The sequence below is a fragment of the Anabrus simplex genome, chromosome 1 (assembly GCF_040414725.1).
Source record: "Anabrus simplex isolate iqAnaSimp1 chromosome 1, ASM4041472v1, whole genome shotgun sequence".
Taxonomy (NCBI): Eukaryota; Metazoa; Arthropoda; class Insecta; order Orthoptera; family Tettigoniidae; genus Anabrus; species Anabrus simplex.
In genome coordinates, this window is record NC_090265.1 from 1,198,744,670 (window position 1) to 1,198,761,335 (window position 16,666).

Sequence of the window (16,666 nt, forward strand, 5' to 3'; positions counted from 1 at the left end):
CCGTCTTTTAATATCTGATCGATGATCTCTTTAAGAGCCTTCATTTTAGGTGGAGATAGCCTATAAGGTGGAAACCTAACTGGGATCGAATCTGTAACCTCAATCTTGTATTCAATAAGGTCAGTAACACCAAGAGTATTGGAAAATACGCCCGGAAACGACTGACACAACTTACGAATACTTTCAGCCTGCTCCTCAGGAAGATGTCTAAGGTTTAACAATATCTCATCCTGGGTAAGCGAAACAGATGAACATGACACAGAATTACATTTTAGCAAAGGAATTTTACAATTAGTAGCAAATTTGCAGGTGCACGGCTAGCTCTGAATGTCGATCACTAGACCAGTAAAAGACATGAAATCCGCTCCCATTATTACCGGGCACGACAAGTGCTTAGCCAGAAACAATTTTACTTTCCAGTTCAATTTAGAAATACGAATTTGGGCAAGGGTGAACCCTAAAATTTCTAGTGGAGAGGAATTAGCCAAAACACATTGGACTGAAGACGAACAATATTCAGGAAACGTACAGACATACTTTAATTTGGAATACCATTCATCGGAAATAATAGAACAAACACTCCCAGAGTCTAATAGAGCGGTAACGGGTTCACTATCAATTCAATTTTAAGAAAAAGTACCATTGCGGGGTTCTCCGCTACAATCCTGAGGCATTCTTTAGGACCTTCAAATGATAGGTTAGAAGAACTTTTACCCGTAGCGGAGCTTTCGGTGGGTTTAACAGGGGCTGAGCCTTGGGAAGATGAATTTGCCGATTCAGCCGATGACACTAGTCGCTTTCGATTATTAGAGTTCGCGGAGGTTGCACCAGAGGTTGTTGATGATGATGATGATGATGATGATGCTTGTTTTAAGGGGCCTAACATCGAAGGTCATCGGCCCCAACCAGAAGTTGAGCTAGAGGGGGTGATATTGGCATTAGGGCAATTTTTGGCGATATGAGTAAAAGAGCCACATTTGAAACATCCTTGTGATTACCCTGCTCCATTCTTTGTCCCACTCGATTTTATCACTGGGCACTTGTTACGCAGATGTTGCGTAGACCCACAAGAGTAGCACTTACGTGTGGTGAAAGTTCGGCGAGGTGAAGGCCGAAAATTATTAGAAGACGAAGGGGGTTCCTTCGCAATTCCTAAGGTGTCCGCATACCGCACTCCTTCGGCTGAGACAGCCATAGCCTCTAATTCTGCCAAGGTTTCGGGACGAGACTCAAAACATAAATAGGATCTATAAGGTGGTGAGATGCCTTCAACAATAGTTTGAACTATCTGTTCTTCCAAAAAATGCAGGGCGAACACTCGGGTATAAAATTTGATATCTTGGATGTAATCCGCCAGATTTTCGTCCAGACGTTGTACCCTAAAATAGAACTTCTGTATTAGAGAGCACATTGCCCTAGCCGCAATGAAGTTTCCCAAAAGGTGAGCACGGAAGTATTCTATGGATGATCTATCCGCTATAGCCTTAACTATCTTGTCAGAAAGGACGCCTACGGAATATGGGTACATAATTTGAAGAATTTGGGAGTGAGAGAGGGAAAACACTAGTGCATGATTCTGAAATTCAACTAAAAATTTTAGAGATAAAATTACATCATTAGTGGAATTTACTGAAAATTTGTAAATTCCCCTAAGTAACATAGCCAGAGGATGGGGCAAACTACTAAAACAGGATGGCATAATTGGTGACGGCCTATGGGGTTGAGAGGCTTCCGATACAGCATTATTCAAAAAGAAAGGTGGAGTTTGTTTGGGATGACCAGTCTCTGTTTCCAATGGGGCAGATATTTGTTGCGTTGCTACGGATTTTCTACTTTCTACTATCTTGGAAGAATCTTCCTCACTTGCAATGTGTATCACGGGGGTTTGGTCGATTTTGGGAGCAGCTGCCCCAGTCAATAATTGATTAACTCTATTTGACATTTTTGAAATATGGTCAACTAAATTACTGGCCTCCTTAGCATGATCTTCTTTTAATTTCAGAGACACTAGATCGCTAAACCTGTTATAAAAATGAAACAGTCTAGCCTGTACTCTCTTAAGTTGATTAGGAGATGGATCACTTACTTCAAAAAACTAACTACAGATGCTAGCTCAGTGGCAATGTAGGTGATAGAGGAGAGAAACTCATCAATTTCCTTCTCTCCCAAAGTTGGGATACAAATTGGTAATTCTAATAACTCTTTAAGTTTGGTGGTAGCTGCCACAACCGTGCCTCCAGATTGAACATTGCTAATAAGCAACTCATAGATTAATTCCTCCTTGCGCAAGTACCCGGGATGGAGGACTTCACGAGGGCCAGACATGATGATAGAAAATTTAGAAATTTAGAAGACAAAAATTCCAGCGACTGAGAAAATTCTTAGAGTTCGAATCGGATTCTATATATAGCCGTCGGAAAGGGCTTAATTGAGACCCATTCAGCCACGCTCTGCTACAACTTGTTACAGGGATATCAGTAGAGCAGACAGAGGATAAAGAATGTGCCGGGGTGAATGGGTCTATGTACAATATCAAAATCAATTTAACTTGAACTGAAGGTTATACTAGTAATTTTTCAAAAACCAACAAGTCAACAAAAAACATAATATCAGATGACTAGGAAAATCCAAGATTATTTTTTTTACAAATTCTAGGCTTTTAAATTTTAAAAAAGGAGGTATTATTTAGTGAGGGGAAGAAATCCCCGAATTAAGAGCGCATGCTCCCTAAATCACAACATCTAGCCTCCCAGAGGCACACTTTACAGTTACAAAACTTGAAAAAGAGCTAACAGGCTCTCAGGTTTCCAACCCTACTCAAGGCAACATCAACTTACAATCACTGGACTCTCAAGGCACAACTTACAATTAGAAAATGATTTATACAGGGGTATTTAATACCCAACGTACGGGGCCTTCATGAAAAAAAGACCGGGTTAAATAACTGGCCCAATCGCAAAATGGATGGAGGAGTACACAGCCCTCCAAGATAATGAGAATTTAAAAACTTACGGGGCTCTAGGCCGATGAAACAGGGGCTATTCCCAAACTACTGAGGTGATTGGCATATAAAATACTTTAACACATTACAGAAGGAAAAACAGTTACAAAACGTAGTCACCTCAAACCAAGATGAAGGGGAGTTCAAGAGGGTACATCACTCTCTATCCCCGATTTACAGTCAAGGATTTTATGAAATTTTTACATTAGCCAAAAGAAACTTTACATTTTAGGAAAGTAGGTTACATCGTTAAAGATTCGGACCTTTCCCCTCGAGTTAATTTGCGGAGATATCAAGAAAGAATAAAGTTATGTGGCCATTTCCTTGTAGAAGTTCTAGCTGCCGACGAAAGAGGCCACCCGCCTCCTGCTTAAGCACACACTCTCAGATAAACGACGATCAATTGGGCAAGAAACGTGAAAAGCCGCAGTTTATAAACCCTCAGGAAAGGTTCGAGATCATTCAAGACTAAACTAGCCACACTCTCTCAATTTTATTAGTTGAGTTCAAAAGTAACACTCAAAATCGAACAAGAAGCCTTTGATAGGTTGAAAATTAATTACAGAAATTTTTCATTGGCCAGATTCAAAACTGGCGGAAATAAAAAGGAAGTATTGCCAACTCTAAAATAAATGAACATAGATCAGTTATGGAAAACCTAGGAATACAAAACTTCTTTAAATTATAACTTCTTACACCTCGCACCAGGGTGCATAATCATAGTTTTTTGTAGTGTTATCTGTAGAAGAATGTCCAAACTTCTTGATGAATGGCAAACAAAACAAGAAGAAATTCACTCAGTTTAGGAAACTTTACAATAACACAATTACTTAATATTTCGGTGGAGACATCTTCTGATTAGATTTCTAAGTTCCTGTTGTAGTAGTTTCCACTTTAGTTCGATAGAGGAGTTCCTTTAGGCGCTAATTTTGAATGCGCGGCGTTGAGGTGTACCTCCCGGTACAAAATTTATTAAAGCAACACAAGTATTCCCGTTTATTTCTAGTTTCTCTTCATGTAGTATTTCGAACCCTGTAATTACTTCCATTGTCCCTGTTTGTGGTTGAAATCCAAATGGACCATCAAGTTACTGTTCAGTCCAACTCTTTAATCTCTTCCTTACATGTGTATGAATAACATTGGTGCATGTGACACTAGAATTATTGATTTTGAACTAGAACATTCCACTGTGTCTCATCTTCTTATGAATGAGGACTGTTTTACTCTCTACAAAATCATCTGGTAGAGCTTCGAATTCATAGCAAAGTCCTATAATATTGAGAAGTTATTTTATTTTCTCACGGCTTTAGTGATGATCCAAATTCTATTTTCATAATTTGAGGACTGACTTTATTTACTAATGCCTCTCCTATTTTGATTACGTAGGCTTCATATATTAATATTATTTCCTCTCTACAAATCTTCTAAGTGAACTCCCACCTATCAGCCAAATCATCAATCGGGTTGTTTCTCTTTGATTATGTCTCGATTCAATGTTGTTTGTTCCTTATACATAGTATTGTTAGGAGCCTAGCCAAGGTGTTAAACACGTACTTTGCTCATTTCGAAGGACGGAGTTCGATTCCCCATCCGGAAGTCGAAGAATTTAAACATAATTTCCATTTTGGAAGAGACAGAGTTTTACCAAGACTGCAGGAAAGAATAGTAACAGTTTAATTCCTGTGGCAAAAGTCGGTTTAGTGTCGGTATTTTGACTAGTGGAAGGCTTTGCTTACCTATCATCCAAGGTTCATGGCCTGGACCGAGATAGTTTGCTGTGCTTTACAGATTTTGAAGGGTTATCACGGTCCTAAAATCATTAAGCAGAGAGGTACAGCGTTACTATTCACTAAATATATTGAACTACTGGTGGTGGTGATTATTGTTTTAAGAGGAAGTACAACTGGGCAACTATCCTCTATTATCACTAATCAGAGAGGAAGGGGAATAGGTCAAAATCCTTCAAAAATTAAGGTAAAAATAGGACCACGAAGACTTAAACACGAATGGCTTTCTAAGACTCACAAACCTAATACTGTCAGGGTTGGAAGAGAAAAAGAGTTATCCAATGGATAGACAGGGAAAATGGGAGTGTGGAACGAGTAAGTGGAAACAATGCCAGACTTAGCTTGGGAAACTGTGGTCACCAACCCACACTCCCAGGTCGAGAGCCCATGGTCCCCCATTCTGTCACCTCTTACGACCAGACTTGGATGTTATTCCTACCGTTAACATCACAACACAAATGGCTGCGTTTGGAGTGGTGCCGTGACCGGGAAGTAGGGGCTGTTGATGAATGGGGTCTCATTGTCTTCAGCGACGAATCGCGGTTCTGCACTACCACGGATGACCATGCCGGCGACCTGGGGAGAGGTCCCATTCTTCCAGTATTTTGGAAAGGCACGATGGTGTTACCCCTGGCGTTATGGCGTGGGGATCCATGGGGTATGTTTTCAGGTCATGGCTCGAAGTGATTGAGGGAACTCTGACAACAAAACAATACGTTATATACATCCTGCGTCCTCATGTGTTACATCTCACGCGACAGTATCGTGGTGCCATTTTTCAACAGTGCAATGATCGCCCACACACGGGACGTGTCTGCGTGATGTTGAGGGACTCCTGTGGCTAGCAAAATCCCCAGATCTGTCCCCGATAGAACATGGTGGGACTGGCTCGGACGTTAACTCCACCCCAGTGGCAGTATCCAGGATATCAAGGACATTTACAACATTTGTGAACCAGCTTACCTCAGGGGAGAAATACAACGGTTTTATGACACCCTTCCCAACCGAATCAGTGCATGCATCCAGGCCAGAGCTGGTGCAACTTCATTCAGATATGTGGGTTCGTACTGGCAAGTACTGTGTAAATTTGACTCGATTGCAAAATCGCTGAAATAACATCATATACCCTCTCAGCGGGTGAAGTTTCATTTTTTCTTCTTCCCCTTATGAGTGCTTCAATTTTTTTGTCAGGCAGGGTATAAATCTTCATCCCAATTTCAATGATTTTATCTCAACTCAGCCACTGACGAGATGAGTTGATACCGTCATTAATACTCTTTCTTGCTGTTAAATCTGATATCTTCCGAAGGAAGTTACATTTATCTCCCAAAGTGTTCCCGATAAATATTCCAAGAATGTAGATATTTTCATTGTATATTTCCTCTAAGCATATGAACTGACTTAGTTGACAATATTTATTTATGCTGCAAGTATTTCCAAAACTAGCTATCATTTTACGGTGTAATACGATTTCATTTAAATGATCAAATTATTAATACTCATTTTTAATTCGGAAAGCATTTCAGGAATCAGGAATCTGAGGCTTTTGAAAAATAAGTCCATAAGTCTTGATCAAAAATGCACTGTTTACTATACTGTAGATCAATGAAGTTTTAAAAAGTAATGTGTGTGCCAAATTCTGTGAAAATCCAGTGACATTTTTGTGTTAATTAGCATTAATTAAAGTTGGCTCTCAAGTCCAAATCCGAATTATTGGCAGAATAAATTTTAAAAGTTGATTTTGGTAAGTTTTTGCAGAAAGCCTGGAGGCCATTGATCGTTAAGACGACAAGTTTATATGATCTGAAATCGTTGTTAGCCGGTTCGAATTCCGTTAATTGAAACATTTTTCAATGTTTGAATGTTGGTCGGCAGGATAAGGGGAGGGGCAGTATACATACAGAAAAGGGACAAGGGTTGGACAACGGAGAGTATTGTACAGTATTGTAGAAAGCAGTGGGATTTTCAATACTATGAGAGCATATAGAGCAGAGGTTTAATCCGTTTGATGGTAAACTACCCCTTGTTTCTTTACAGTTTTGAACTTCGTGTCCTTCTTCCTGATCGCACTGGGCTACCTCTGGATGTACATTGTAGCGCGAACGACTCAACAAGCAGCGAAAATCGAGACCCGGGCTTCTGAGGCCGCAATGGCACGACGTATGACGTTGATCGTCGCAACAGACGCCGCCTGCTGGCTGCCAATCATTCTTCTTGGGGCTTTGTCTCTTGGAGGGGTTACTATACCTCCTCAGGTATGCCTTCACTTTAAGAAATTTGGAACTTCCGTTATCATGTATTACAACGATAAATGTTTCCAGTACGTAGAGATACGAAATTAAAATTTTTACTGCAAAGATTAAATAAGGTGAACCTACAACAACTTCTACTAACATTATAATATTAATTCTGGGATATTAGATCGCGTAATATTTATAATCTGCTAACGCGTTTCGATCTTATGACCAGGATCGTCTTCAGAGCAATAACAGAGAACGTATTGGCAACTGTCACTCCCTAGTATGCAGACTCCAGATAAAGAGGCCCTGTTAGAAATATAGGGCCTCCAGAGTCAAGGAGAAAGATGTTGACGAGTTAACTATGGAGGATAGCCATGATCTACTCAGTATAGGCCTAGATCCGTCACCTTTGTCAAAATGATTCGGTTATTTAGCAATTTCTATCGCCTTACGAATGATTCTAGGTATTAAATGTTTCTCTTTATGAATGACAGAAGTTGCATCAAAAATGATTTGATGGTCATTATGTATTGCGCACTCCGCCACAGAAAACATATCTGTCTGGCAAAGACGTAAGTGCCTGCGATGCTCCTTAACGCTCGTTGCTATTTTTCCACATAATTTGCTCCACAGGAGCAAGTTTAAAGCAATATGATCTTTAACTGATCGCAAGCAATTGCCTATGATGTTAGGCTTAAAATTATGTTGATATTGTGCCTTCTGAGAATATTTCCAATCCTGTCCGTGACAGGTTGTACGTATGGCAAGAAGGCCAGACTCAAAGGACGAGAATCACGTGACAATATGTCTTTTTGCTTAGGATGTAGCACTTCATCAATCTGTTTCCTTGGGTAGTCATTTCTCGGGAATGTTCTGGTTATGAACTAAAGTTCACCGTTTAATTTATCCTCCTCAACAACCTCCCTTGTTCGGCTGATAAGGGTGTTAAGTAGGGCACACTTTTGCAAGGATGGTGATGAGAGGACCCATGCAGATATCTATTAGTATGGGCGGGTTTACGGTAAACCGAATAACCTAATGTTCCATCTGATTTTCTGGAAACCAAAACATCTAATAACGGCAAACATCCTCCACGTTCAGTCTCCATGGTAAATTTAATGTTTCAATGTATGCTTTTCAAGCGATCCTTAAGTAAGTATAATTAGTGTGCACCATGGGACCATACAACAAACGTGTCATCGACATATCTCAAACAGATGGAAGGCTTGAACGTGCAAGACTGAAGACAACGCTGTTCAGAATCATGCATATAGAAATTAGCTATGACTGGGGCCAATGGCGATCCCATGGCAACGCAATCTATTTGTTAATTTATTGTACCATGAAAATTGAAATATGTGGTGGTGAGGACAAGGTGTAACAGATTAACAATGTCACTAAGAAAGATTATATCCAATAGAGACAATTTGTCCATGATTGGAAACCCAGTGAACACAAACACATCAGAACCGACTAGAATATCACCACACATACATACATACATACATACATACATACATACATACATACATACATACATACATACATACAATATGTCCCACAGCTTTTCCGATGAAGAAGGACACTCTTTCTGCACTTGCCGATCCAACTCGGCCCACAGCAGCTCAATTAGATTTAAGTCCAGGGATTGTGGGGGCCATTCCATTAAAAATAATTGCCTAGAGTTTTGTCACAAATACACATTAAAATACTATTCGGGTTACTGAATACGTCAAGTTAAAATGCATGTTAAAATTCTAAAAATGCGTGAAAAATTTCGAAGAATGTTCTTAAAATGCTGGAGATCAATTGCTTTTTAGTTCTGTTGAAATGAAAATAAAATTGTTTAACACACGTAATAGTTCCATTAAAATTCGATGATCGAGCTCTTCTTATGTTGGCGTGATGATGTGTTTTCTTATAAATCTTGGTTAAGAGGCTGAGAGGCAGGCGGAATATTTGATTGTAAGCGCACATACAGAGAAAGATTGTGCCGTAGTTGAATATTCCTAGAACGAAGACGATGGCTTTTAGCAACGTTAAAAGTAGGCAAGGTAGAAACTTCTTATAATTACAAGTGGAACTGAACTAATAGACGACACATCTGACTACTTACATCTTCGTCTGCACAAGAGAGGTTAGGTTCGTTACGTGTGTTACAGCTGATTGAAGGAGAACTGTGGAGGCCGTGTGTGGTGAAAGCTAGTTTGGGGAGAGAGTGGGTGAGGGTTGGATCCAGTGGGAAGCGGGTGAGTGTGTAAAGGTTTGTTGTGAGGCTTGTTCATGAGGAATTTTCTGAATAATACCTTGAAAAGCACATTCAGATTTTCCAAAATTTCATTTAGATTGTGAGCGGGATTTCATTTCCTGTCTATGTTAATGAAAATATTTTCTATGGTGTTAACTAAATTTCCCTTATTAATGAAGCAAGGAATTTTTCTTTTTTTTTTGCTAGTTGTTTTACGTCGCACCGACACAGATAGGTCTTACGGGGACGATGGGACAGGAAATTGCTAGGAGTGGGAAGGAAGCGGCCGTGGCCTTAATTAAGGTACAGCCCCTGCATTTGCCTGGTGTGAAAATGGGAAACCACGGAAAACCATTTTCAGGGCTGCCGACAGTGGGGTTCGAACCTACTATCTCCCGAATACTGGATACTGGCCACACTTAAGCGACTGCAGCTATCGAGCTCGGTAAGGAATTTTTCAGCAGATGACTATCTTCCCATAAAATTCTATGGAAGGTTCGTTTTTCAGTGCCTGTTTCGTCTTGTAACTCCAGTAGTGTCCATCTTCTGTCCACGTTCATGCACTGGGTAATTACTGCACGCGACACTTCAGTCCCGACACTAATAAGCCTTCCGGACCGTTGCACATCGATGTCTATTTAACTTCCGTGCTGAAATGCTGCTGCCTATCTCGCAACGGTTCGGTTCGGAAGGGCATTATTCGTCACAACTTCCACAAGCTCTCTACGACATGGACCTCGGCGAATTGCCAGGTTGATGCACGCATGCTCTTCATGCCTCGTCACGTCCATTAGGCACGGAGCCTGACTCACTACTGCAGTCCCATCACAGTGTGCGTGGTACCTGTCAACGCACCACCATCTCGTGCTGTGTTCATGTACTACAAGTGTCATGATTTCCAGGGCATATGGCCATTGTATGGTAATACTGTGCAAATGTTAGGAAAAAATCGTTGCTATGAATTATTTCAAAAACCTCCTACTTAACAGACCGCTATCGGGAAATATGGCCTACTTACAAATTTTTGAGCAAAGGTACGCTAAATTGTCTAGCCGCCCGGTTTTCAACACTTGAATTCCGACGCCTTTGGATGTAATTTTATATAGGAATACCATATGGCTTTCCTTAACCAAGTTCCAAACTAAACTTCAATCCTATTCCGATTTTTCTTCTTCTTCTTCTTCTTCTTCTTAAAATGCCATATCAGATCCCCAGGCGTTTGCGATCACCCTGGAGAAAGCACCCCTTTCTTTGGCTAACTTGAAGAGTTTTTCGGTATTGATGCAGGTCCAGACTTTGACGTTTTGAAGCCATGCCATCGGTGGTCTATCAGCTCCTCGCTTGCTCCTCTCTCCTTGTATTATGAGGTGTAGAAGCCCGTACTTTCTATCTCGTAGAACATGGCCTAAAATGCTGTTTTCCTGGCTTCGATGATGTTTGCCAGCCCACTCTCAGCTCTAGATGTCCTTAACTCCTAATTATTGGTTACAAAATCTGTCCAGGCAATTCTGAGTATTCTCCTATGTATTCACATTTCAAAGGCCTCTGATCTGTTCGGAGGAAGCTCTGACAGTACAAATCTCTGCTCCATAAAGCAGTGTTGACCAGACGTAACATCTCAACAGCTTTTGCCTGAGTTTGAGCTTTAGATTATCATCACAAAAGAATTACCTCATATTTTGGAAAGATGATCTGGAAATCCCATAAACTTTACAAAGTGCCTTTGAAAGAAAATTAAGTAAGAATTCCTCATACCAATCAAGCCATGAGCGTTACAAGTGCTTAGGCTATCCAACCTGTATTGAACAAGATGGTTCTTGAGAAATGATTAAAACAATTACTCAATCGTAGTAACTCGTATATTCCAAAACTATGTAAACTTCCCCCATTGATTCACTGTTCAAGTTAGGGATTTAAAGTGTCACTAATTATAATGTTATATCTTCCCTTGTGCATATGTAGTTGCAATCATATCCGCGGGTAAATCCCTTTTATTCATGCTAAATGATTATTTTTCCATAATAATGTACACACCCATAATGGACACATTCGTCGGGCTGAGTAGTTCAGATGGTTGACGCGCTAGCCTTCTGACCCCAACTTGGCAGGTTCGATCCTGGTTCAGTCCGGTAGTATTTGAAGGTGCTCAAATATGTCATCCTCCTGTTGGTAGATTTACTCGCAAGTAGATAGACTAGGCCGCCCTGCAGCCAAGTACCGTTATCTCATGAATATTCATAAGGTCAAGGTAATTGACCCCGGAAGTCCCGTTAAGGTCATTGACCATGACGTCATCGATGACGCTATTAGGTCAAAGACCTTTAATGACGTCATCAATGACGTCGTTGAGCCAACACCCTCTAGGTCATTGTGACTTAGAGGTTGTTGACACAACCCTTGGTCGGGGGAGAGGTGTTGGATGAGTCTAAGCCCTCCTTACCCCTCCCCTAAGACCAGTTTGGTCGAGAGTCTGCTTAGAAGCAGACTGCAACGAACTGCCCGTGCGTGCTCCTTTTATAGACTACGGATGGAGGGTGGAGAGGGAGTGAGCAGAGAAGAGGGGCCGCGGTGTAGAGGGGATACGATGAGATCAGAGGGAGTGAGCAGAGGGGAGGGAATGTGGTGGAAAGGATGTGGAGAGGGGAGAGAGCGGCATTGAAATTAAAACTCTAGTAAGAGTGTGCAAAATCTTTATTGTACATCGTACTAGACTTGGACATACTTTGACAGCTTACTTTACAGATTCATCATAAGACTTGGACAAACTCTGGATTACAAAGACTTGGACATACTCTGACAGCTTACTTGGACATTTACAGCTTAAAAGTGTACAGACTTGAACAAACTGTAGAGGAATACAGCTTACAAAGACTTGGTTATTAGGAATACAGCTAACTTGGACATTAAAACAAGTGTACATCAAAGATTTGGACAAACTCTGAATGAATACAGAATACAAAAACATTTCCAAAATTGCGAATACCTATTGGTAACTATAATGACCAATAGGTAGACTATGTATACCATTCCATAATCGTTTGTCATCACGCATCACCAAAGATCTTTTGTTTTGCCGAACAGTGAATACAGTATGATTTTTGGAGCGAATGCGTACCTCTGGATGCAAGCAAGAGGTGTTGGTGTATAGTACACTGCCGTACACTTCTTGTTCATAGGAGTAATTCCAAATATGTTGTCCGAATCGTAATTAGAAGTGTCAAAATAGTTAGGATGCTTTTTCATTACAGAGTAAACATTTATCTCATGTATTAAATAGATCAAACTATCCGTGTCCATATACAAAAGTCTTACATCAGCAAAATTGAGTTTGGCAAACTCGTAGTGAAATTGGTACATAACCAATTTTGAAAAATCAAGTATAACCATTCCTAGGTAGATAGGCTTGTTGTAATGAATCTGTCTTATTTAACTCGAGAGTGAGTAGATCCCCGTCAATAACCTTTGCAGAATGAAAATTGGGCATTGCAATATACCTCCGGGCACCATAGCGCCCTTCCCAGCTGTTGACTAGGAGAATGCGCCGGTGTTTCCGAATATCCTCCATGGATTTACCATAACAACAATTGTTCATCAACTTGAAAATTTTTACCTCAAAGTCAGTTGTGGCACGCTGTCTGTGTTCCGTATTCAATTGCATGTATGGTTGTAACCATGGTTTTTGATCAAATGAAATAGCGCGATGGATGTATTGGAGCTGTAAACCGTGTCGTAAACATTGCACTAAATTTTCTATGTGCAACACGTAGCGTTTCTTCGGACTTAATGTTGCCAGTAATTTTTTATTCCCTGACTGTGAATGTGGAGGCGTTAATTGTTCTACACAAAATGGAAGGTCTGAATGGTAATCGTGAATCTCCTGAGGATATACCAAATCAACCTCCAAAATGAAAGAGTGATCAACCTCAGCTGCAGCTTGTTCTAAATTAAAATTTGAAATTTCATTTTGCGTCAACCAGCGAAAGTTTCTATAAGGAAGTGATTTTTCCATGGCATAGCCGTATAAGTTATTGCAGTCAAAATATGCCAAATAAGATGTGGGTCGATGCGGTTTAAATGCACTCATGTAGGGATTATTAGCCTTTGCATGTTTTTGCACGAGTGTGACAAAACCACCTCGTATACCGCGTTCGAAAAATAATAGCATGTCAATGTCGGTGAGCAATTGCAGTTCAATTTGGGTGTATAGTAACATCGCGTCCCAAGTAAGGCCAGCAGACGTGTAGTAGTGTACGGGGTCCAACCGATAGATATTTTGACACAGTTTTCGAAATTTTTCAAACGTGTCAGTAAGTAAGAGTGTGTCAATCTTTAAATAGAGGTCTGAATATTCACCTAAAGTATTTACTCCAAACGCGTTCCAGACTTGCTGAGCATGTGAGTAGTCTTCGTCAGAAATGTGACAATTTTTTAATTTATTGAAAAACATTTCTTTTGGCGGTAATGCAGTCTCATTCAAACGTGACCAGTCATGTAGATAATCGTACGGCAGGACTCCTTTCCGAATAGATAATCTAAAATGTTCACTATCTGGAAAGTGTTGACGAATAAAATGCAGATCTTGAGGAAGAAGACCCGTAACTAGTTCATCTAACGAAAATGGCATAAACCGGAATGAATCCAAAAATCGAATGCACACATTACCCCTCCATTTTGCGAAAGCAATGAACTTCTCGTGGTTTTGAGCAATTAGCGAAAATTTACATTTACCTAGTTTTGCAAATTCCTGAACCAGATAATGAGAGTCGTAGCCAGAAAGGTTGTGGAAAAAGCAGCTAATATAGTTTACGTTTTTGAAACCCAAGTTACAGGATTGATGAGCAGCACCTCGAAACTGACCTGTAAAATGATTGTGATCTCGTACCTTGATATCTGTGGGTGAAAAAGCTTTTTGACAAATGTGACAGATGGTAGATGTGTTAAAATGTAGAATATCTTCATCTGACATTTGAAGTGGAACTGGCTCGTTTAAAAGTTCACCTAGACGGTCGGCTAGAACGTCTAGCTCCTTTAAGAACCAAGCTGTACACTCTTCGCCACGATACGATTTAAAATAAGATAATGTGGAATTATAGGAGCATACGACATTAAATGCACAACTATACGGTATATGCCGTTGAGTTTCTTGAGTGTATGGTTTCAAGTTACTCGGCTCGCATGTGTCAATGGGAACTGTAAAACATTCAAAATCAGCGTACACAGTGAAAGGCAGAGGGTCCTGCCGATGAAAATTTCGAAATTTCATAATACTATTTTCACCTTCAGGGAAGACAATTTTTACAGCAGGTTGTGTTGAACAGTCGGTGTAATGACAATTCAATTTTGTCTGACTAGGGAAATATTGTAAGCAACGGTCACAGGTATACACCCGATGTTTATGACGACTGAGCTGTGAGCTAACTAGCCTAGACAGATCTTTGATGAAGCAGTAATGGTTGCAAGACTCACCAGAAATGTAGAGCAAGTTAATGTGATTTTGTTTCTTTACTTTAGTAATATACAGAGGTCCTACAATTTTAGTGTTTTCCACGCCATCTACATTTACAGAATACAGAGGATTTTGCCGTTCAAATCGTTTCAGGTTACAAAGATCAAGTGGAAAATCTGTATCACTTAAATTGAGAGAGCACATCAATTCAAAAAATTTTCTCTGATAATGAGAAGGTCTAGTAACATGATGTTGAGCCGGATGGAGGGCTGCTGCTAACGCCCAGATAAAGCAGTAGTCATCATTATTTTCGACATTGATAACTGCACGACGATTCTGTATCTCTGTAGGAAGTGTTACATGCTTAGATCCAGAATTTATAGGATCGAAACGACAAACATTTACCTGTAGGTGCGAAATCATTTCAAGTGATTTCCCACTATCCCGTTCTTGAAATTCAACAAATCTCGTTAAAAGTTTTTGTACAACATTAGTTTGATACCAGTCATATAAATTGTCACTACGAGACAGTGCTTGCATTTTCGTGACCAAATGTATATCGTCTGTAATTTCTTGACCTTCTTTTAAAATCACAAAAGTACAAAGTAATTCTGTATCTACCTTAAGTAATACATGTTGGTGCAAACACTGAAGAATTTTACTTTTAAAAATAGGGAAACATGACTCGAGAAATAAATCAGGATATAGAATTTTAGAACTATTGTGAATTTTTCCAGAACATACTCTACTCTGGAAACATTGAGCGGCATCTTGCCAAGAAATATCTTGAGCCATACTTTAAAAATATACACACAATTCTCAAGACAGTAAAGTCTTAGCCAGAAAAATCACTTTCAACAAGAAATATCGTGGACCATATAGTACTTAGACATACAATGTACAGTTTATTCTGAAGACAGTGAAGGAAAACCTTGAGTTTATTAACAATCGTTGGAACACAATTCTCAAGAGAGTAAAGTCTTACCTATGAAGATCACGTTCAACAAGAAAGATCTTGCACCATAATTAGACATACAATGCACACTTTATTCTTAAGATAGACCTTAAACCATTAATAAATACTATAGAGGGGACACAATTTTTTTTCACTCAAAGTAAGTTGCCTTCGACAAACTCTACCAGGCATCGCTTGTTTGAAATGCCCATATATTTCAAGTATAATTGTCTTTCTAGCAGTGCTGAAAGTGTAGTTTCCGGTATCGCATTGAAACGATTAGGAAGGAAAACTACAAAATCTTCAAGCGTGCACAGTACTCAGGAACCATATTTTGTCTCAATTTTTTCTATGTTTGTCACTCGATAGGGAGTATTTACTGCTAAATCTTGAAGCCGTCGCGTCTCCGGACCGGCAGATAGGCAGATGCTGTTTACTGCAGAGACAGGGTCCATTGTTTAGAAATCTAGGAGTAGAAACGTAAAACAATAAATGCTGAGCAATATTTCACAAGAAATATGCTCTAAGTCAAAATATACTCACCAGAAAAGTAGATGTACACTGCAGGAATAGTAGATGCACACTGATTCCCGGTCAAATCTTTAGCCCGTATTAATAGTACGACAATTGGGTGTGGTCATCTTTTACTGACCTAAATAATGCATATATAAGACGTACAAGTCAGGGTGCAAGTCAATCAGAAGCAAATCGTCATGGAACGGTGTAATCTCTTCCGAGGATGGTAAGGTAGCTATCATGGCATTACTTATTAGAAACAAATTAAAATAAGCACTTATATAGTACTTTTGCACATAGGCTGACAGCTGAGGAGGTAGAGCAGCTGATTCGGCTCGTTGAAAGGATGCTGTGGGGTAGAGAAGACCCCCTACTCTTGTAAGTGTGCTTAAAGCTCTTTATTCTAACGTTACTAGTGTGTTGTAACTTATTGGGATCGAGTAGCTCACACGGTTGAATTACTGGTCTTCTAA

General features: G+C 39.9%; 1 protein-coding gene across 1 annotated transcript in view; it reads left to right on the forward strand.

The window, feature by feature from the left end:
- Positions 1 to 16,666, forward strand: part of LOC136858487 (G-protein coupled receptor GRL101-like) — an 826,319-nt gene that overhangs the window by 794,356 nt on the left and 15,297 nt on the right. The window contains exon 25 of the mRNA XM_068225625.1: positions 6,826 to 7,043. Coding sequence (XP_068081726.1) covers positions 6,826 to 7,043 — 218 coding nt within the window. The remainder of the gene's footprint in view (positions 1 to 6,825; positions 7,044 to 16,666) is intronic.